This window comes from Idiotropiscis lumnitzeri, chromosome 12, assembly GCF_059441095.1.
Source record: "Idiotropiscis lumnitzeri isolate Australia: NSW breed Sydney's pygmy pipehorse chromosome 12, RoL_Ilum_1.0, whole genome shotgun sequence".
NCBI lineage: Eukaryota > Metazoa > Chordata > Actinopteri > Syngnathiformes > Syngnathidae > Idiotropiscis > Idiotropiscis lumnitzeri.
The window spans coordinates 14,272,457-14,295,564 of NC_142402.1; the positions used below are offsets into that span (position 1 = coordinate 14,272,457).

At 40.3% G+C, this 23,108-nt stretch overlaps 2 protein-coding genes across 2 annotated transcripts in view; one reads left to right on the forward strand and one right to left on the reverse strand.

Annotated features, from left to right (window-relative positions):
- Positions 1–448: 448 nt before the first annotated feature.
- On the reverse strand, positions 449–22,743 carry LOC148326080 (uncharacterized). The gene is made up of 52 exons (XM_088310260.1): positions 22,576–22,743; positions 20,223–20,276; positions 18,543–18,632; positions 18,390–18,434; positions 18,253–18,297; positions 18,102–18,164; positions 17,493–17,546; positions 16,288–16,314; positions 15,082–15,150; positions 14,879–14,941; positions 14,777–14,812; positions 14,664–14,705; positions 13,809–13,886; positions 13,597–13,650; positions 13,083–13,148; positions 12,560–12,604; positions 12,443–12,496; positions 12,307–12,354; positions 11,390–11,474; positions 11,141–11,176; positions 10,773–10,943; positions 9,744–9,833; positions 9,478–9,561; positions 9,047–9,117; positions 8,761–8,949; positions 8,495–8,657; positions 8,314–8,403; positions 8,124–8,231; positions 7,929–8,023; positions 7,708–7,858; positions 7,516–7,626; positions 7,214–7,378; positions 7,047–7,133; positions 6,723–6,863; positions 6,528–6,626; positions 6,358–6,450; positions 6,099–6,238; positions 5,890–6,016; positions 5,717–5,797; positions 5,531–5,629; positions 5,084–5,131; positions 4,697–4,879; positions 4,487–4,617; positions 4,290–4,362; positions 4,151–4,225; positions 3,957–4,082; positions 3,762–3,857; positions 2,815–3,024; positions 2,555–2,732; positions 1,959–2,073; positions 1,705–1,874; positions 449–1,625 (listed from the first exon to the last, which is right to left on the reverse strand). Exons 1-52 carry the CDS (start codon positions 22,645–22,647, stop codon positions 1,547–1,549), a joined length of 4,965 nt encoding a protein of 1,654 aa, XP_088166386.1. The 5' UTR covers positions 22,648–22,743; the 3' UTR covers positions 449–1,546.
- LOC148326081 (uncharacterized) overlaps positions 22,697–23,108 on the forward strand; it is a 47,015-nt gene continuing 46,603 nt past the window's right edge. The window contains exon 1 of the mRNA XM_088310259.1: positions 22,697–22,947. The gene's annotated coding sequence lies outside the window, so the exon portion shown is untranslated. The remainder of the gene's footprint in view (positions 22,948–23,108) is intronic.

A 23,108-nucleotide genomic window follows, 5' to 3' on the forward strand; every position in this document is an offset into this window, starting at 1 on the left:
GGGACACATGTGCAATAATAATGTTGCCTGAACAGCATCTTGATATGCCACACCAGATTATGTTGATATACTGTATTATTGGCAAAAATATAATCTTAGCTAATTTCTTGATGTGCTTTAATCAAGAAAAGTCCAATTTTCTTTTAATGGAAACATATCCTATATGTTAAATTGATAGTTGATTATAATGCTCTAAATCAGGGGTGGGTAAACTTTTTGATTGGCGGGTCACAATGGGTTCTAAAATTTGACAGAGGGGCCGGATCAGGAGGAGATGGATGGAGTGTTTTGGTAACCTCACCTCATCGGAGAAAAAAAATACATCGAATTTTAAATGAAAGTGAACAAATGCATTACAAAAATATATAGGTCATTGAAAAACCACAGTATTTAGAAAATGAAACATTAACAAGCTTTATTCATTTAAATTTTTTTTCAAGTTCAGCGGGCCCGATTATAGCGTTTAATGGGCCACATGTGGCCCCCGGGCCGTAGTTTGCCCACACCTGCTCTAAATCATGCGAGCATTTACCGCATTAATCCTTAAGAATGGCGCAAAAGCTTGTCCAACAAACAAATATGCAGAAATTGTGAATATTTTTTTTAGATCTCACACAACTTGGCTCTTTCCAACAAAATGATTAAAGAAAAGAAAAAAAAAAAGCCGCACCAAAATCATGTCCAATTGAGGAACCTGTACTGCAGTGATTACATTTATGACTGCCAAATACATGACAATACAGTAATTAAACACACATGGCGCACGACAACCCCCTGTAAGATATATCGACTCGCTACACATTTCATCATCCGCACTTCCATCGCTGCTTTTAAAATAGCGCGGTAAATGCTGAGGTGTGTTTTATTCAAAGGGGCATGAAGTAAGACTTGTAACAAGAATAGCTGAGTCTACATTGATCGTAGTGTGTCGATTTCTGAGGAGAATGGAGTCGTATGTTGGACCGCCTATGTTCTAATGAAAGTTATTTACATTTTTGCTGCAGAACATAGAAATATCATGGAAGAATGTTAACAACAGAGAGCCTATCTGACTTCCAAGTACGTGCAGTTGCACATTTCCTGCTAAAAGTGAATCAACCAAGCTATGGTGTGTGAGAGGAAAAACTGGTGTCACTATATTGTGAAGTGGCTATCTCAGAGCTCGGAGGTCAATCTCATCCTTGAGAATCTGTGAAGGGAACTCAAAATTTTCATGTGTGCTTAAAAGCCAAACAATTTGGATAATCAACAAATATTCATCCTTGGCATTTTTTTGTTTTCACTAAATCAGTTCAACAAATGAATAAAATTGACCCGATACACATACTATCGTTCTTTTTGTTAACGCCAAAAACTTTAAACACATCAGTTCGAGTTCTTGTCAGTGGAGAAAATAAAGATTTTATTTCATAAAAAAAGAGTGATCACTTTATTCTTAACTGCTACACTGTGCTCGCTCAGACCAAATGATGCTAAAAATTGTCTCGAGAACATGATGAAGTGTGCTCAAAAGTATCTCTGTACATGCGTCACATTTCTCAGGTAACTACTGTTTGCGGCAAACCCGACAACGACCAATTATGCTTTCTCGAGAAGGCCCCTTCACCGTCTGGGGAATGGGTTTACTGTAGAAAAAGAAGAGTAGACATACATTAAGGATCAAATGTCAAAGCGGATGTGAATTTCATCCACATTCAAATGTACCTGAACATGTCCGAGTTGAGGGATGCCAGCCAGTAGCTGTAAGAATCCGGGTAGTAGTTGCACGTCCCCCTGCCGTGACACTCTATGAATGGCACTTGGCGGAAATGTTCAAGGCACGAGCCGGGAGACACCAACGGCTGGGATGAGCCTTCGGCACCAGCACCTGTTTGCTGGTTGGTTCCAGGCCAAAGGAGACAACGGGATTGAACACTGAGAATCTGAATATGAAAACACCCCTTGTAATGAATTGTTACCATGACAAATGAGTAGCCCTTCCAGAGAGACTCCCAACCTCTGGGACAAGCCGGTATCAGAGTTGTCTGACTGTGGATCGCTATGACATTAGAGGTAGTTTCACACACCGAGCACCTAAAGTGAAAAAGTGAAAGTAACGACAGGTTCACGTATTCGGTTTTGTCGGGTCAAGGAAATAAATACAGCAAGTATGGGGTATCCATCCGTTTTCTGTTCAGGAGCTGGATCTGGTTAAGATCTTGAGTTTACAGTGTAGGATGTATAGTGAAAGAGCTTTGTAACCGATACAGACAACAGTCAATGGAGGCAAACTAGCTGAGAAGCAGGTAAACATTTTTGGACACCTACAGACCACATCTCAAGGAGTCATTACACTGCAACCCTGAGGAAAGAGGAACTGAGAACTGAAATGACTTAAAAAATATTTGGTGAGCCATCTAGAGACAGATCCAATACAGACCGATAGAGATCATTGCGGACAAGCCAGGGACTTAAACGCATGTTGGCTACATGAAATACAACAACTGTTTACAACTACATGACCAGTATAACAAATGCTCAAAACTATTCACAAAAAAAAAAGCTCCCATCGCACCTGCTGATGTGGCCGGACAGTTTCTCCCCCGTCACGGCAACCATGGAGGGAAGCATTGGCGCATCAGTGGATAGCCAGTAGGAGTAGTCATTACGAGAAGCATAGCGGCAGTTTGTCTCAGTGTCGCAGAAGAGGAAGGGCATGGGTGAGAATCTAGGTAGACAGCTTCCTGAGGTGCCTGAGATTCAGTTGTAAATGTTCAAACAAAAGCTCAATTGTGATACAGAGGAAGGCTTCTGGGGCTGTAAGTGTTCTCTTACCAAGGTCTTGACCGTGAGCGCGCTCGTTCCCATTAATGAAGAGGAAAGAGTAACCGGAGTAAATCAGGGTGGTGCCTTCAGGACACTCTGGCACTTGAGAGCTCTGACTGTGTCGTGCTATCAGGAAACTGGTCACAAAGCCAAATCCACTTTCTCCAGGTAACCCCTTTTGGCCCCTGTTCCCTGGATTTCCTGGGCCACCTGGCAGACCTGAAAGGGGGAAAGGTACTACTACCTAAACTGTCCATCCATAAGCATCTTGTCAGTGTGGCAGGCAACTCGGGTTTATACTAGCTGACATTGGGCAAAAGGCTGAGGACACCAAAGGCAAAGTCCCAAGTGCAATAGTGATCATATTAACAACAGTCCACTACTCCCACTCATACGCACTCCATCACTGAGTTGAACCTGAACCCTCGTAACATGTACGGAAGTCAAAGAAGTGAACCCCTTCACAATCTATTCTGAGGCTTTTAAGACTGCTTCTGGTGCATTCATGATCATATTGCCATATTTTTCAGACTACTGGTGCACCATATTATAAGGCGCATTAACTTTGTGAAGGATTGTATGTTAAATAGTTAATACTATTATATTTATTAGTTAATATTCAAAGTGTACCGTGTTTATTCGACGGATTCATGTTGGCAACGCCACCACCAGAAACACTTAATATGTGTTTTATCTGACCACAGCATTAGGCTAGTACGACTACATTTCCCAATATTGTTAGACGAGGAAGCAGGAAGTAGTCTAGTTCGGGTATGACCAAAACATGGACCCTTGCTACTGCAATGAAAGCAGACATCCATACATAAAGCGCAGGATCATAAGGTGACCTGTTGATTTTAGAGAAAATTGAAATATTTTAAGAGTGCCTTATTGTCAGAAAAATATGGGATGCATCTTATAGCATTTTATAGCCACACATAAGATCCAAAACATACCTGGCAAACCTGGTGCTCCTTTGTCTCCCTTGTGACCGGTAAAGCCAGGTGATCCGACTGGGCTAGAACCTCGGACTCCTTTGGGACCCACAGGACCTTTTAGACATAATATATATAAGTCACAATAGTCAATACTGTGTGCATGTTACACAGTAGTATGTGAACTATAATTTACAGAAAGTCTAAACTTAGGACCTGATTGGCCTGGTGGTCCAGCTGGTCCTGTTTTCCCAGGAGGCCCAGGGTTGCCAGGAGAACCAAGTAAACCTGGGGGTCCTGGTTCATATATTACTTTTCCAGATCCTGGTTGACCTTTGATGCCTGAAGAAAAAGAAAGACAAAAATAGTAATATGGCGACTAAAGTATGTATCCTAAATTGCGTACTCACCGGGTCGTCCTGGAAAACCTTTTGACCCAGGTGGACCATGTGGGCCGGGTATATTTCCGTGGTCTCCCTTGTCACCTGAAAAAAAGACACTTAGGACATTGATACTTTTTTGAATGAAACATAACTGGAAAAAACTTACCAGGGTATCCATTGTTTCCAAGAGGACCAGAATCCCCTCTTGGTCCTGGATTTCCTGGTTGGCCTCTTGGACCCTGGGGAAGTAAATGAATCAAGACTCCCTTACTTTTCAAAACAGGATTCAAATACCAAACAAATCAGTATAGTGAAAACCTATCAATCCTGAGTTTGGAAGTTAAACTGAAAGAGTCAACATACAGGTGGACCTGGAAAGCCCGGATCTCCTGTTGGTCCAGTGTAACCTGGTCTCCCTGTAGGGCCTGGATCACCTCTATCCCCTTTCAGTCCGGGTCCAGGAGGGCCCGGGGGTCCAGGAGGGCCAGGATATCCTGTGACCAGCAATACCAAGTTTGATGATTACTGCGTGTCTGACAATACAACTAATTTGGGAAGAAATGTTGACCTCACCTGGCCTACCCAGATTGCCACCAAGTCCACGATCTCCTTTTGCCCCGGGGAAACATGTCCCATCTCCTCCCGGTCGTCCTCTGGGACCAGAGACCCCGCGAGGTCCAGTATGTCCTCTATCTCCTCTTAATCCAGGAATTCCTGAACTAGCCGGGCCAGGTGAACCAGAATTCCCAGGAGGACCTACAGAAGAGGAAGAAGAGATTTGAATTCAATAGTCATGTATGTACCCATTTACCTAATCAAGTCACACTTTCTCAGTTTTCAGTATACGGCTGCCTGATACCTTGTGCAGTAGATCTCTTTCAAATCATCTGTATATTTTCTGAATGATTCAAGTGGAAAGAAAAGAATGAAACTGGGATATTTGGGAAGCCTAAGACTCACCTGGCTGACCTGGGTCACCACGGGGACCAGGTGGTCCCTCTGTCACAACTGTATGCAAGGAAGAATAGGAAGATTTTAATGACATGCAACCAATTTTCTTTCTAATTTTCCATGCATCTCATCATTCACATAAACTCCCTGAGCATTCCTTGGACCAAAGTTACAAAAAACTTTAGTCACCTAACCTCTGAAGTGAGACAAAGAGACTCATTTAAGGAGCTGGTGAAATACACCCATGTTTGTACTTCTTGAATGGAGCGGACCATGAGTCACCTGTATCAGTAGTGAGTGTTGGTGTATGTGCGTCAATAATAGAAAAGGTGTGGTGTCCTATTTGCAGTGCGCAATTGCATGCAACACAGTGAAAGTACAATTTGTAAAACACACTTTTTCCAATACATGTCAAGCTTACAGGAACACAATTTGACACAATTTACTATCCCTCACTTGTATCTCCTTTCTCCCCTGGCGGTCCAGGGATGCCATCCTGTCCCTGGTTGCCTTTGGGACCTTGAGGACCAAAACCACCTTGTGTACCTTCGGGACCTTAAGACAATTAAAAACAAAAGTTAATAACTTTGAATGTAATGCGGACTCACTTCTTCAGTATTAAGGCATCTCAATGGACTTTGCCTGGTGCTCCATTTGGTCCTCTCCATCCTTTGCTTCCCTGAGGTCCATCTGAACCTCTTGGTCCTTGATATCCAGGTGAACCTGGAACAGTAGGATTGGAAAAAATAAGGTAGACTGTTATTACCAAGTAAACAACATAAAGTCCTTCAATATAAATTGCCAGTGGTTAACACCATTGTGTCCAGTGGGTCCTGGTTCTCCTTTGTGTCCATTATATCCTGGTAATCCCGGTGCGCCACCAATACCAGGCTGTCCTTTCTCACCCTTCATTGTGTGTGTGTTCCTTAATCCAGGTTCCCCCTGAGGGCAATGAACAGCCATTCATTCTTATTGAAATGTGCATTTCATTTTGGACAAATAATCAAGTGTTTTATTTTTTCACCTTTTGTCCCATCGGCCCAGGTGGGCCATACCCACGAATGTTTGGTTCTCCCTTTTCTCCTTTGTACCCCCTTGGACCTGGTGCCCCATTTGTGCCAGGCCCTCCCGGGATCCCCCGGTCTCCTTTTGGTCCTTTAGATCCTATTTGAGAATTACAATATAATAACAACAGTACACATCTACAGTGTATATGAACATTTATTATTAAATGTACGTGATCAAATATGAAATGAGTGCTCAAATATACATTTTATACTTACCAGGATTGCCTTGATGTCCTGGATCCCCTGGAATTCCTGCAGGTCCAGGGCTTCCTATCAAGAATCCTGGAATACCTGGGTCACCTGGGGCACCTGGACAGAACACAAACCATTTTAAAATTAGTATAGTAGTCATGTTTGTGTGCATTGAATATGTAAAACGTATGGACCGCTTTCCCCGGGTCTCCCTGGTGCTCCAGTATTTCCCCTTGGTCCTTTTGCGCCAATGCTTCCAGCATCTCCCCAGGGACCAACTTGTCCAGGGTGACCTGATACAGTACAGTTACAACAGAAGTGCATAATGTGCACATAATCATCAAATGTGGCACAAATACATAGAGTAAATTCATGGTAAATGAAGTCACCTGGATGGCCAGTCTCTCCTGGGTCACCAATTATTTCTATCGGTAATGGAGCTGGAGGTCCTCGGGGACCTCTGGGTCCTGGGTCCCCAGTCATTCCTGGAGGACCCCAGGCACCTTTGTTTCCATCACGGCCAGGGTCACCTGTACAAAAATCCATCCAAAAAGCTGTATAATGATTTTGAAGAAATTTAGATATACCCTCAACGTGCTGCCAATAAGTCACAGGGCTGAGAGTCATGCAACAATTAATACTCATCTACACTACACTAGCAGTGACCTAAAAGCTGTTCGTCAAGTCATGTTAAATCAAGTTCACTTGTATACCGATTTGGCCTGGTGGTCCTATAATTCCAGGAAATCCTTGTGGTCCGAATTCTGATAACCCATCTGGTCCAGGGTCTCCTCTGAATCCTAAGAAAGCCCCAAGTGGATTAGAAACGAACATGGGTTCTCATAGCAGTTGGTAATGTTGGTGTAAAATACCATCATACCTGGTTGGCCCGGGTGGCCGTTTTGTCCTTTTATTCCTTTTAGTCCAGTCCCCCCAGGGGGACCAGGAACCATTGGCCCGGGATAACCAGGCTCACCCGTACGACCAGGATTACCGAACCCAGGAAATCCTCGGTTACCCTTTTCACCCGGCTGCCCATCGGGTCCTTGGATGAGAGAGATGGACACTGAACTCAATGATGATCAGGTGAACACCGAATTATTGTAAAGGTATAATGAAGAAAAAAAACAGCAACATATGAGATAATTGCTTGTAGTGTACTTTTGGGAGAAGGACATTTACCTGGCAGCCCTGGATCACCATCTAGTCCTGGTGGACCTGCTGGTCCAGGAAGAGATTCACATGAGCCTTTAATACCCGGAGGTCCCAGTGGTCCAATTTCCCCTTTTTTTCCTGAACGTAACACGAAAGCACCAGATAATTGAGGTTGTGTTGTTATGGATTTCCATCTCAATTTTATATTGAACAGTCAACCTTTTTCTCCTGGTGACCCTGGATTTCCTGGTAATCCTAGGTTCCCCGGTGAGCCAGGAATTCCAGGATCTCCTCCAGGCCCTTGAGCACCATCATTTCCAGGAAGGCCAGCTTGGCCTTTGGGTCCCAGCTGACCATAACCACCATCACCCTGAACATGGCATTAGAAATACCTTAATTTGCACAGTCTGTTCAGGTTTTAGGTTGATTTTATTATTGACCTTCATTCCTGGATGACCGGGCGGGCCTTGTTGACCTGGCAGACCAGGAAGACCGATACTAGGGAGACCTGGGACACCTGGCAACCCTTTGTCACCTATATAACACCCACATACATAACTTTTAGTTCTGTGCTGATGCAGCCCAGCTTATGACTGTTACATGTGGAAAATATGGGTGTGTGCAGTATAGACAACCTTTCTCTCCTGGGAACCCTGGTCGTCCGGGATATAATTCATCACCTCTTTCCCCTTTCTGTCCTGGGGAGCCTGGTCTGCCTATGAAACCCGGAAGGCCTGGAACACCTGGAAATGGGATTGTCTTAGTGAGTGTGAGTGACACTTTTATCAACTATTCCTTCTGACTGGATACAAATTTGTAGATTACCTTGCCTTCCTGGTAATCCAGGTTGACCTTTAAACCCAGGTGGTCCAGGCAAACCTTTTGCATGAATGTGACCTGGTTCTCCTTTCTGGCCTACCATGGTAGCATAGGAAAAGAGATGTGAAGATGATTTCTATCTTCTGGTCTTTAAGATTTCTGCATATTTATCAAAATATTTACATACCTGGAATTCCAGGTGTCCCTGGAAATCCAGGTACCCCCAAATGCCCTTTAGTTCCTGTAGGTCCAGCAGGCCCATATCCCACCGTCCCAGGGTATCCTTGTGGTCCTGGCCTTCCCGGAACGCCTTGAGAACCTGGAAAACCTTTGTCCCCATCTCTGCTAAACTAAAAAGGGTTGATGAAGAAGGTTGTCACATAAGTGATTGAAATTGCAAGTTGTTTTTAGTTTAGATAAACCGGAAATGTTTCCTTGTCAAAATGTTCCCACCGAATCCCCCGGAGGGCCTTGGACACCTTTGAGACCTTGCAATCCTGGAGACCCAGGGTAGCCATCCTCTCCAGGTCTGCCAGAATATCCCACGTCTCCTTTCTCCCCTTTTACTCCTGGTCTGAAATCGGAATATGAGTCTCCCTTTTGCCCAGGGAAGCCTGGAACACCCGGTATACCGATATGACCCTTGGCAGAAGAATGGCAATGATAAGGTAACATGTAAAAAAAAAATCCGGCTTTTTTTAAAATTCTGATAAACAAATACAGCTACAACTTTTCTTACCGGACTTCCGGGCAAGCCCTGACTCCCTGGGAATCCTGGGTCTCCTTTAGCTCCTGGTCCTTGATTAAACCCTGAGAAATATACATACAGTACCATGTGGAGAAAGGTGCATATACTGCACGACTACGATAAAATACTTCTGGCTGGAAATGGACGTACTAAGTGATTTATGGGGGAACTGATTAATAAGAATGTGGTTGTTTTTAACAGATTGTTGACGGAGGCAAATTAAATGTGCTGTTGATTCAGTATTAACATGTTAGCAGTCCAAAGAGGTACAACATAATGTCAGTAACCAATGTCTAGTTGGTGCTCCTCAGTGGAAGGATAAGCCAAGGATTTCCAAAAACAAGAGACTGAGGCACTAAAAGTAGTTCTGGATAAAAAGGCTTTATTTTAACACGGCCCATTGATACTTTTGGAAGTTTTACCTGGCAATCCTGGCGGACCAGGTGGACCTGGTGGGCCTGGTACTCCATCTCCTTCACACTCGGTGCACGGCTCGCCCTTGTCCCCTGTACAAAGCAGCCATGACAATATTTGGACATTTTAACATCACGTGAAATTCACTTTTAATCCTCTACTGTGAACTTGATTGGTCGTTCTGACACATAAACCATGACCATGAGCATCAGTAAAGAAATTAATCAGATTACTTTTTCAGGTCAAAAGAGATTTAACAGTGCTTTTCCCCCACCTTTCATTCCATATATCCCGTCATATCCTATAGGACCGGGCAAACCGCTGACACCTTTCATTCCGGGTGGACCAGTAAGTATCCTCTTATCTGCAAAAAGCAGCAACATGAAGTTATAGCACATGGAATTAATAATCAATAATACAGTTTATAAAATAAATGTTTGCATTTTTAGGTTTTAATGACGTGAATTTGTAAGTTAAGATGTATGCTTATGAGTAACATCTTTCTGCTTGTGCGGTAAAGGCTCTCCTGGTAATAGCAGATGATGCTAAAGAGAGAGATAAGAGATTGTTTCACGAGTGCCGTAAACATAACATTAAACAAAAATCATATTTAGTTATTCTTTTTAAATCCTCTCACTGGAAAGTTGGTCACGAAACACGTTGAGTTGCTGGAATGAAACATTATATGGAAAATAGTAATCAGTGTCTTCCGAGTAAGAATGCTCAGTACAGTTTAGAGCACATGTGTCAAACTCAAGGCCCGGGGGCCAGATCTGGCCCGCAACCTCATTTTATGTGGCCCGCAAAGGGCAAATCATCTGCGTCAACTTCTTGTTTCTAGCATATTTTCTTCACAACAACACTGAGATATAAGATATTGCCAATTATTTGTTACGAATCCTCCCCTTTTAAAATAAATTGAAAAATTGTTGAACAATTGCTTACTAGCTTCTGATTTCAAAACTGGCTTTCCAATCAATTTATATGGGTTCACAGTCATACCGGCCCTCTGAGGGAAACCACGACTACGATGTGGCCCGTCCACAAAAATGAGTTTGACACCCCTGGTTTAGAGCATTTATACACCAAAACAAATTACAATAATAAACAGATTGTCAAAATCATAAACATTTTACATTGTTCATATTTCAAAGCAAAATGCTTGCATAGTTCTTGTTTTGTGTTGAGTTGTGGACACCTCTCACAATAATTTTGGGATATTAATTCTGCTTTCAAATGCACTATAACCTTTGCAAAGTGTGGTGACATTTATAAAGAGTATTTTTAAAAGAGCTACATGTACCTTTGTCTTCCACGAGTCCAGGTGGGCCTTGATCCCCTGTAGGTCCCTGATCTCCAGGATCCCCTTCTGGACCAGAAGGTCCTGGATAATTACCACCTGGGTCGCCAGGATCTCCTTTGGGACCCTGAAGACCATCAGGACCTTGTGGCCCGTGTCGATCAGAAGAATCTCCTGAATGAAAATGCGGCGATTAGGAATGTGTAGGTCATATATGGGGCCATATGTGCAAAGATTTTCAAACATAATCCTTAGATAGCCACTTGAGGGTGACTGCAAATGGCAGCTCTATAATCTTTTCTTAGATTTTCACTTCCTGTAGCCTGGTGTCCCAATACATTTGCATTGTTACTCGGTTTGCTAGTAAACACCTGGTGGCCCGTCAGGTCCGGGAAATCCCACAATGCCTGAAAAAAATAAACAGAAAAGAAATTTTATATATATATATATATATATATATATATATATATATATATATATATATATATATATATATATATATATATATATATATATATATATATATATATATATATATATATATATATATATATATATATATATATATATGATATATATTTTTTTGTCTTTGGCTGGTACTTTGCTGGATGGTCATTCACCTTGGCGTCCAGCAAGTCCAGGTAGGCCTGGATCCCCTTGCTCTCCCATGTATCCTTTTAACACGACATCCACAGGTGCTACTATCTGCAAATAAATAATCGTATTAAAAGACATTGTTCAGCAGGCACACGGCTCTCATTAGTTCTTGATAAACCTTAAGGGGGACATATTGTGGGAAATGAACTTTTTAATTGCTTCCAAATGAACTGTTAAGTCTTTGGGATGGATCAAGAGTGAAATTAAACAACCAAGTAAAATCTTTTGTCCGCAAACTGTACGAGTGGGGCTTATTTACGTAATAACTGCCTGGCAATGAGTTTCTTTGCTCATGACCTGGTTAGATAGGCTGGCTGAAGATCCAGAGACACTTTCGAGCGGTGACTGTACTGTACTTCTGAAACGCTATAATGACACCGCTGCTGTTATTATCAAAGCCAAAGGGAAAGCAGAGCTGCAATGAGTTTTGGTGGATGAACATATTAGCTTATCTTCTGATCTTTGATTGCTCTATGATATTGTTAACATGGTAAGAGGTATTTGTATTGGTAACGTGTCCATGTGCCACATATCCAGGTTCGAGTATGAACCACTGCCTTTGTGTTTAAAGAGGCTTTTATTTTAAGCTACAGTATATAAGTAACAAGCTTCATGTTAAATGGGAGTTTCAGTTATTTAATTTTACTCCCCTTGTGATGTTCAGGTTATAGCTCACAATATTGGTGGGAACATTTTAGAAATTATTTCTCTTTTTTTTTTTTTTAAACATCACAAAAACCTACCATTTGAGCATGGGTGTGTAAACTTTTTATATCCACAGGTATGCTGTTACAACATTTGGGATCCGCTTTGAATTGACAATGCAGTACATAGTTTGTCTCCTTTAAAAAAAGTTCATAAATTAGAAAGTTACAATTACTTTAATTTCCCCAGGTGGACCAGGTTGACCTCTATCCCCCTTAGGACCCTAAAGAAAGCACAGTCATAGATTTTAATAAAACATGGCAACCCAGTCAAACGATAAAATTATATCGGGACAATAAGTGATTACTGACCGTCCCTCCGGTTGTTCCTGGATATCCCGGATCACCTCTAGGACCAGGCCTTCCCTAAACACAACGATATGTTATAATCAACTCAATAACACCACTATGTGCAAACAGCATCCCTACCATAAATCCTGTTGGTCCGGGTTCGCCATCCTTCCCCATCTTTCCCTGCAAGGACAATTAAGTCCAGTGAGGACATTGGGTCCATGCATTCAATCAGTAGCTTGTGTTTGCTCGAAAAAGAACAGTCCACACACTGCCGCCGGCATGCATTCATTTATTTTCCCATTAAAGTTCCGTTTTGGTCCGGACACATTACATGCCAGTCATCATAAACGCAATAACAGCTTGCGACTGAGGAGAACCTCTGTTGCATTATTCACCAAGGAGGTGCGTGGCCTCAACGATATTACATTGAATACACACTCCTTGTTCACATTCGCAAAGGTGATGCCCTTCAAAGACGTTAAAGCCGCAATAAGAATATTTCAGTCCAATGGTCATATAATGACATGTGACACATTCGATTAAATAAGGACTTTCATAGCCCATTTATTTTAGTGCTGCACATTACTGCCCTCTACTGTCTTACATTTTTAAAAGGTTATACAAATCAAAAGGATGAGCTACGGGACACATAACTTACTTCTGAACCAACTTGGCCTTTGTCTCCCTTTGTTCCTTTTGTGGTGTAGCGGTCACCAGGGTCTCCCTAAAGAGAAAATAGCATGCTCATGAATTGTTTATTATAAAGATGAGGATAATATAATATAATAATTATGAAAAATTCATTTAGTCAATCCTGAAAAGAAAAAAAATATATAGACAGTGAGAATATAAGTGAAAAAATGATTTAAAAAAAAACTGAGAAAGAGTAATAACTTTTTGAGTATAATTCATTTTTATTTGTGTGGCGCATTTCACAGCAGGTGCAAACCAGCAATGGATATAATCTGGCATATTTACAGGAAACTGTTTGTTTAATATGCACTGTCCCTGTATACTTTCAAAAATAAAATAAATACAAATACAATAATAGGAGGGTTTTGTATTTCTGTCTGTCGTCGTATTTGTTTAGTTCTTTTATTTTTTCTTTTGGAGTATCTTTGGAGATTTTGATTGTGGATATTGGTGTGTACTTAGTGTGTGGAAGAACTTACTTCAGGACCTTTGCAACCTTTTTCTCCAATATCTCCTTGGTCTCCTTTTGCACCCTGACAACCAAGTCACATTGTACGTTATTGCCCTTAAAAGGCATGCCAATATGACTTTTTTTCTTTGTAGTTCTGCACCAAGCAGTACATAATACATAAATAAATATGTGCGGGCAACTAATGGTTATTGTGTCATGTGCAAATTTTGACATACTCACCTTTAACACAAGACCCTCAATAAAAAACTCCTTAATCTGACCCGGTGGTCCAGGTGGACCTGGAGAGCCTTGTCTCCCCTAAATCAATAGACAAGAATTTTACTCATTAATGGCTCATCCAACCAATGAAATTCTATTTAAAAAAATACATTGTACAATTAAATAGCTCTATTTCAGGGATGGGCAACATAAATGACGAAAGGGGCCACATTTCTTTAATAGCCATACATTGACAGAGGACCAGGCACTTTATAACCAGATGAGTGAAAAAATGCCACATTGAATATGGACAAAATACATGCACACGTCCATTTTTTTATGGAATCAATGCACATCAACGTATCTTAATGCCACATATTTGATGCTCAATGCACTAAGAACATTGACCACAAATAACCAAATACTGGGATTTTATTTTCCAGTGCAAAGTGAGCAAAAAAAAAAAAACAACTTTCACGGGTGACACAAAACTGTTAAACAGGAAACCAACATGCAAGAACTTAGGTTTTTCACAAAAATCCATTCCCTCACTTCACTTTATCACTCCTGCATGACATCCCACGTCGGCAAAAAAAATATTCGGCATATTTAAGCCATGCAGATTCGCCACAAAAAACTGTGGGTGGCTCCCCACTCAAAACAAAAAACATGTTTTTTTTTAAAATATAAAAAAAATCTATAAATAAAATAAAACGATGGGTAAACACGTGAGAAGAGGAAACATGTTTATAATCCCTCCCATCAAAAACGTATATAAAAAAATGTAAATTGTGAAAATGCCACCCATCCCTGCTCTACTTAATTGAGACATGACGATAATAATACAGCACAGTTGTCTATTTAATAATAAATTACCTTTGGCCCAGCTTGTCCTGGGATACCTATGCCTCCATGCCCCTAAAGAGTAAAAAAAAAAAAACATCAGTTGTCACCCTTCAAATTTTGGGGGCAAAAATATTCAATATTACCTTCGATCCCGGTATCCCTGGAGGGCCTGGAACCCCCTGTTAATAAATAATCATCAATTAACATGACGTTTTAATTGTGCGCGATGCAACTACTTTACTTACATCAGGGCCTCGTAGTCCAGAGTCTCCCAGTGGCCCAGGTTTTCCCAGGAAACCTGGCTCTCCCTAAGATTTTTATCCCAGACAGAAATATACATCCGTTTGGACAACAGAACTTCAGATTGTTCAAATTATTTTACATGCCAACACTCATGAGCCTTGTTAATTTAGAAAAAGTTCCTTCATGTACAAGGAAAAATATTTACCCGTTCTCCCGGTTTCCCTGGAAGTCCTGGTGGCCCCGGAATTGCACCAACTGATATTGCAGATTCACCCTGCAGAAACACCCAAAGGTTATTTAAAAAAACTTTTCATGTCTATATTGAACATACAGAAAACAAATCAACGCAACATAGATTAGAAAATACATAAATTAAAAAAAAAAAACACACACACCAAAAAAAAGGCAGATGTAGATTTCGTTCTTTGATACAAACGTCTTCAACAAGAGGATAGCAGTATTGGGTACTCGTTAAATTCTCTGATACTACACGCACCGATACAACAACACCCTTCTGCTATACACCTTCAGGAATGGAGCCGTGTCAGCCGTGAGGGTGGCACAGATTATAACACTTTTAGATGACTTCAAATTACGTACGTTTAACTCCTCAGGTGCTGTAATTAATGCTAGCCTGCTGTCCAATGCAGCTGCCATTCATGTTTACATTAGCTGGCACGTAACGGCCGCATTAGCTGTTTTCAGACTTTGGGGTGGAAAATGCCCATCAAATAGCTTTGGGATGAAGTGCAACAGATATTGTGAGCCACAAGGCCCTCTTTCAATCTTATTAATGCCGTTGCACAATTCATATAGAGAAAGTAGATTTCTGAGAATAAAACAATAATCTTAGGGGTTAAAAACCAGATTGTGTGGATAAATTCCAAAATGTAAAAAAAAAAAATATTCTAAATTTTTCAGGAAAAATAAAATCTCAATCTGGTAGAAGAAGTAATTTTCTGCAGGAAAAGATGACATTTCAGAGAACACGTAATGTAAGACTAATTTCAGAATAGACAGGTTGAAATCATGAAAGGAAAAAAAGTCCGCCTGTCTGGAAGTATTGATTTGATATATACATATATTTTTTAGATTTAATGACTTCCATCAGGTGTGATTGAAAGGGCAATTCGGCTCCAGTAGCAGTCGCAGATTTCAAAGTTAATATTGAAGCAAGCTATTGGTCCCGCTTGAACGCGTTCCAAAATGAGCTCAGGGAGCTCGGGGAGGCTCACCTGTTAGTGCCGCGTCATGTTATTATAATTATTATTTTTTTGGTACATCAGGCGGTATCCTGCCAACAAACTTCCAAAAGGGCAGTCCTGGGCACTTTTGCACTTTTCCTAAATAAACACTTGTATAAAAAGTGCTTAGCAACTGACCTCAGCTGGCGCAGCATGCATTTTATTACCTTTGGTCCAGCAGGACCCGGAGGACCCTGTGAATTAAAAATTTGGAGTCAAGTTTAAATATTAAATACAGGCTTTGATTGCTATCTTGTGTCATGAAAAATTCAAAATACAGTGGAACCTCTGAAGTCGGACAATTCAACATTTGACAGAAATTTTGGTGGTTGCGCAATATGTTGCGATACTTCAAGTGAGCATCAAACAGCTAAGTGTTTTTCTTTTTCTTGGGCTTTGGTGATGTGAAGTTAAAGTACTTACAGTTAAAGCATTAACACGGCAGCCTCGCCATAGGTGACATTTTTTTAAATGCATTATTTATTTATTTATCACACTTTTGTCACTGGAGATATTTAAAAAATGTGATGCAACTACACTGTACCATTTTTTACCCTTGGATTGGATGATGATGCTTCTTTACAAATTTAAACTGGTGTTATTTCAACATAGAGGTCCTTGAGATGCCGATACCAGCCACTGATACAACGTCAAATTATTCCTGTTTGTCAGTTGGTGCTACACTGAGGCCGTTTGACACATCACGGAACCATCATGAGCTAGAAAGACAGAAAGGTGTTTGTTCAGAATTATCTGTGATTGTGTTAATTGAAATCATCAGTATCAAAAGTACCAATGATATCGGTACTTGGTATCGGTATTGGTGAATTGCTCAAGAGTAAACACGTATTTTTGCTGGTCTGTGGAAAAAGTGGTTTCGAACATTGTTTGTTATAACACTATTTTGTGTTGATTTTGGCTGAACCACTGTTGGCCACAAGATGGCGGCCTACTATTGTTTCACACTGTGAAAATTTAAAAGAAGAAAACTGAAAACAGGAAGTAAGCCAGCAGTACTTCAAGGTAAACCTTTTTTTTTTTTCAAGGTAAACCTAGTTAGCTCAATTTTAAACACTGCGCAGTTTTGCATTTAACTTGTACATAAAGCAAGTAGATTAATTTTCATAATTTACATATTTGGACAGGATTATTGATCTATATTGTGGGATGATAAATGCAATTTGTTATCTTGAAAAAAAAAAATGGGATCTTAACATTGTCCAAGATTGTCTCATCTATTGCTATTGCTGTCTCTCAATATGTTTTTAAATTTGAATTAAGTTTGTATAATTCTTTATGGAACAAAATGTTGAACTCATATGGACTTTGTTCGACTTCAGAGGTCTCATTTATTGTATAAATTGTATCTCACAGTGGGTCCGTCAAGTCCAGGGGCACCATGAGCACCAGGTAGTCCATCTTCTCCCTAAAACAAAAATATTTTCATATCCTTTTGAGCGACACTACTGTTCATACGAGAGCATTCCAAAACCTCCCCCAAGATGCATTTGTCAGAGCCTGAAATGTTAAAAGTTTTTTCACTCGGAACAGAAATACAGAGAGTCTATATATATATATATATATATATATATATATATATATATATATATGTATATGTATATATATATATTTATATATTTTAAAAAAAACACCTTTTGTAAATTTAGTTTTTGAGCTCCTTGTTAAAAAAGTCCTAAACAGTGCACAGTTGAGCATTCAAAAATTAGAGAATGTCAGTTCGGTTCATCTGACTGTAAAGTTTATCATGCATGTGAAGTTCATCCAGAAATTTCAGCCAAAAATGCCAAATATAATGTACATGACTGGATGATTTGTCACCAAATCCAGTGGAAACAGCCTGAATTATGAAAACACGCTTGGGATGAATGTCAACAATTTTCACTATCATTCAGTTGAGTTTCATTTTCCTTTTCAGAGAAACTATCCCATGGCATTGTGTGAACATGAAGGACTTTCTCACATCCGTTCCATTGCAGCCTGGAGCCCCCGGTGGCCCAGGTGGGCCCTGCAGACCCGGAATGCCCTGTGAATGAAGACGCGAGCATAAACACACAATCAATCAGAGGACAAACACAGATACACGAGGTAAATAAACAAGAGTTAAAGTGCACCGGTAAACCGTGCGAGCCTGCAAATCCCTCTTTGCCTTCGGGACCCTGTAACACACACCACAAACATACAGTTATGTGATTTATTATAACTTTAGATGTCGAATAAACACACAATAGGCTGTGTTGTATTTTGTTACCGGATCTCCTGCAGGGCCTACAGGTCCATCCGGCCCAATGTTGCCCTGACAAATACAGAACACAATAATGATTCCCACGATGGTCTTAACACACGATTACAGTAAATATGGTGTTACATTGGAAAGATTGGAATTATTCTCAAGTGTACACACCTTTGGTCCATTTGGCCCAGCATGACCGTTACTTCCTTTGCGGCCTTCTGGTCCTGGTGGTCCAAGACCTCCTGGTTGACCCCTGTCTCCCTGCAAATTTACCAACTAATTTACTCCAATGCTTTTCAAGCGCTATAGAAAATGGATGAATAATCCGAATATGAGCTTTGAATTAGGAGTATTCTTCTATTCAGATTCTGGTCTCATTTATTTATGTCTGACTTTGAGTACAAATGAATAATATTAATTATTTCCAGTTCAGTAACAGCTCTGGTTCTTAAATGTGGGTCATGAAAAGGGCTTTAGACCACAGAAATTTAGTTTGTACTTTATATGGCTCCATCTGGTCCCTCTTGATAAAGTAGCAAACAAGAATGTTGAGAAGCTAATTCCTGTGTGTGTGTTTGTACATTTGTGTGTGTGAGTGTATTGCATTGCATCAAACATGCTTTAGAGAAGATGTAAAAATGTAAGCCCTTATAAAAAAAATACTTCGGCTAAAGCTTTACTGTTATAACAGGTGGCAAAACAGCTGCCACTAATACATTAATTGTTAAGACGAGTGAACACAATGAATACCATTATGTGACATTTTTTAAAGAAATGTTGATATAGCAACAGATTTGTTTGGACATATTAAGACTGACCAGTATCGAGTCCCCGGTTCAGTTCATCTGTTAGGACAAGCGTTAAAGAAAATGGATATGGATGGATTGGTTGGATGAATTCTAGTTATACTTTTTTTCGCATAATTTATAACAGTTAACAGGTGCCTTAATATAAGGCAGAGTTGTCACCGACCACATCGTAATTATGATTTCTCCCAAACGGTCATTATGGACCCATGTAAATGTATTTTTAAACGCCTCATGACTCAAACTCTATACTTAACAAACTGATGGATAACTAGTTCGGAAATCAGAACTCAGTAAAAAATATTTGTTCAGATAGTTCTTGATTTATTTAAAAAGGGGATTTTTAGATAAAAAAAATGCTTGTACTATGTCAATGGTATTGAAAGTAAAGAAAATTTGCAATTTTGATATTTTAGCTAAAAACCTGAACATGATTTGCCTTTGGAGGACGCATAAAATGATATGGTTGGCCAACTTTGGCCCCTCGACATTCAGTTTGACACTCATGATATTATATGTCTGATATTTGTATTTAAAAAAATAAATAATAAAATAGTATTACAGGTCACGTGGTGGTCTTGTTGGCTGGTGAGGCACTGACACAAGAGTCAGATTTGCACATTTGGATTGGTTGGTCAGTTTAAAAAACGTTCAACATTATATTCTACATTTCTGGCTTTCTTTTGGAGCAAAAGCTTCGAATGCAATGACTGCAGCTTCTTTCCTTTTCGCCACAACAATTTTGTTGCATCTTCTTGAATCAAGAGTGCACATGCGTAGTAAGAAAAGTCTCTTAGAGAAGAAGGATGGGGCTGTAATGGAAATGATCATGATAGATTAAACATTTCTGATGCTTGAATTAAGACTAAAACAATAATTGTGAAAAATCACTAAAAACGTCTTTTTGGGGGTCCTTGGAAATCCCGCGGCAACTGCCGTGTTTGCCTAACGGTAGCCCACCTCTGTAAGGCAGTCTCCCATCACACCATTGACTTATACCAGGTACGACCATTACTAAAAGACGTAAAAGAAATGCTTCACTCACCCTGTTACCTTTGACTCCTGCGCAGTGGCATGGTGACTTTCCTCTGCACACACACTGAAACACATTGCACAGTCAAATGTCACACCTTTCTCTCCATATTGGTGATCAAATGCATCTGATTTGTTTTACTTGCTGCCTGCTGCGGAGTGTTTATGTGTTTGTTCGCGCATGTTTGTGTGGAGGGAGGGAGTGATGGAGCGAGGGATGGGATTTATGGGATCAATTTCTTCCAATAACAGTGAGCCATCAAATTACACGACGCATTTAGTGTTATGAGTCTGAAGCTTCAGCATTCCCTCAGCGGAACTAGCAAGATACTGTATGATTGCTATTATATGGCTAGTGAATAGAGAGAGAGAGCGAGAGAGAGAGAGAGAGAGAGAGAGAGAGAGAGAGAGCGTGTGGGGCGGGGTGGCCATCAGGAACTGTGTATTTCCGCATCAGTCCTGGGTATCACGGCCACCAGCAGCCGTCTGCCACAAAAATACCCCTTGTTCTCCCGAAATCTTGAAGGTTTTTTTTATTTTTTTTTAATAATCAACTTTTGTCTTAGATCGCATTATGTGTTTCTAGTGAACCAAATATTGTGGTCATCGTATATTTTCCTGTTTATGTGTCCTAAAATATTGATTAACTTTGGCATGATTAAATGTGCAATACAGGTCAAGAGGTGCCCTTTATTGCCATATTTCCCTCATGACCGCACTTAAACAACTCATCAGCATCAGTGATCTGGTCGCAATTATTTTCAAAGTCAAGACGAAATTAATTCTTACGATAATGAAAAATTAAATGAAAAATTCTAAACTATTATAATCTTGGTCACTTAAGTAGCTGGGATAGGCTCCAACTCATCTGCTACCCTCGTGAGAACAAGCGCTATAGAAAATGGATGGATAAAAGTTAGGCTTGTTGTTCATGTAGAGTTATACCTCAATGACTTTTTTACTGGTGGGCCTGTTTTTGTAAAATGGGTAAATTTTGGTTAGTCTACTGTATTTGGAGCCATATTGCGCCTCTCTGGGCTCAGGGAGTTTCCTTGACACTGACAAACCTGATCATTTGGTCAAAGAAAGTAGACTCTGCTAGGTGTGAAAATGGGCACATAATAATAATAATAATAATAATTTGCCCTTTATTAGTCCCACAATGGGGAAATTCGAGATTTGAACCCAGGCCTCCTGGGGAGACTGGGTCCTGAACGCGGCGCCTTAGACCACTCGGCCATCCTGGCAGCCATCTTAATTTTCATGCCGGGGTCGTTATCTGAACCCCCCGATATATATATATATATATATATATATATATATATATATATATATATATATATATATATATATATATATATATATATATTTTATCTTTTTTTATCCAAAATGTTACTATTAAACGTACAGATTTTATGATCAAACATTATTGCTAAAAATGTACTTTAAGTAAAGTAATAAAGAATAAAGCCAAACCATTTCAAATTTTTATGTTGAGATGGAACAGTACCTAAGTCACATTTTCAAAGTCAATTGGTACTGGTGAAATACATTTTAGGTTCAATTTGACAAGATAATCAATATTTCAATACATTCACATTCTTTTGGGTGACAATTTTGTTTGGTGGTAAACCGTGAGATTATTCTAATGCAAAACGTCTCGTGAAGCTGACTCATTGAAGCGTTGAAGCAAATTTAAGTTTGTCATCGGCCAGAATGTAGTTAAGGTTTCCCTCAGAAGGTTGTTATGCCTGCGGAACTATATAAAAGTTGAACAGTCTTATCAAATTAAGAAAAAAAAGAAATTGATGGTTATCTCATTTTAAAAAGAGAAGTCAAGTTCATTCAAGTTACTCTAAAAAGGGGTTTGGTAACCAAAAAGTGCTGCAATATCATCAGATTTGTCTTTGTTACAATTTGGGAGATTTTAGGAAGAATCATCAAAGTTGATGCACAAAATTAGCTATCACGGGCCACATAACATGATGTGGCGGGCCGAACCTGGCTCCCTGAGCCTGAGTTTGACACCTTTGCATTAAATGTTGGCAAGCACTGGTTCAGATAACATCAAAGTATTTTGTTTAATTCAGCGTTGTGTCCTTTGCCCCCCCGATGAGATCTCACACAAAGGCCCACCAACATGGTCTGCCAAAGAGCGTTCTGCATGCTCACAGTCACACAAACAAACTCTCGTCGTCAGGATGCAAGATGTTGGCAGACATTCTCGTTGCAAACACACCAAAAGTCAAGGCGAACATTTTATGCAACAGGAATACACAAAAGTTAGGAAAAAACTTTTTTAAACTTTTGTTAGGCTCTCACGTATTGTTTTCCGAAGGAGTGTCACAGTTGACAAATATTCTTACCTTCTTGGCACCGATGTCCGTCAGCACCGAGGCAATCAGGATCAGAGGAAGCAGCAACCCTCTTCTTCCCATGACTTTTTTCTCTCTCCCTCGCCACACAAATCACAAGACGAGCCGTCAGGGGTGATGTGAGCATCCACGCCCGCCCGCCTGGATGCTGCGACTGCGACGCGCCGTGCACGGTGCTTTGACATTCATTTTCACGCTCCTTGATTGCGTGACCCTGAGAGAGGGGAGGTGCGCAGATGACGTGCAGCCCAAAACTACACGCTCGTCCTCATCCGACAACGAGACTTTTTTTACTTTCAGCAGTTAGATTGCATCTTGTTGGACGTCATCCTGTCTACGATGACTTCTGGCATTTGAATTTGGGTAAGCATGATGAACTTTTAATCACTGACTAAAACGGAGACTAATGTAATGAGATGAAGAGAGTGACATTTAATATTTTTGTTTTACTTCTTCTATTGAAACTAACAGGGCTTTCAGCTTTCTATGACTTCAATGTTTCATGGACCATCTGTATCTGTCAC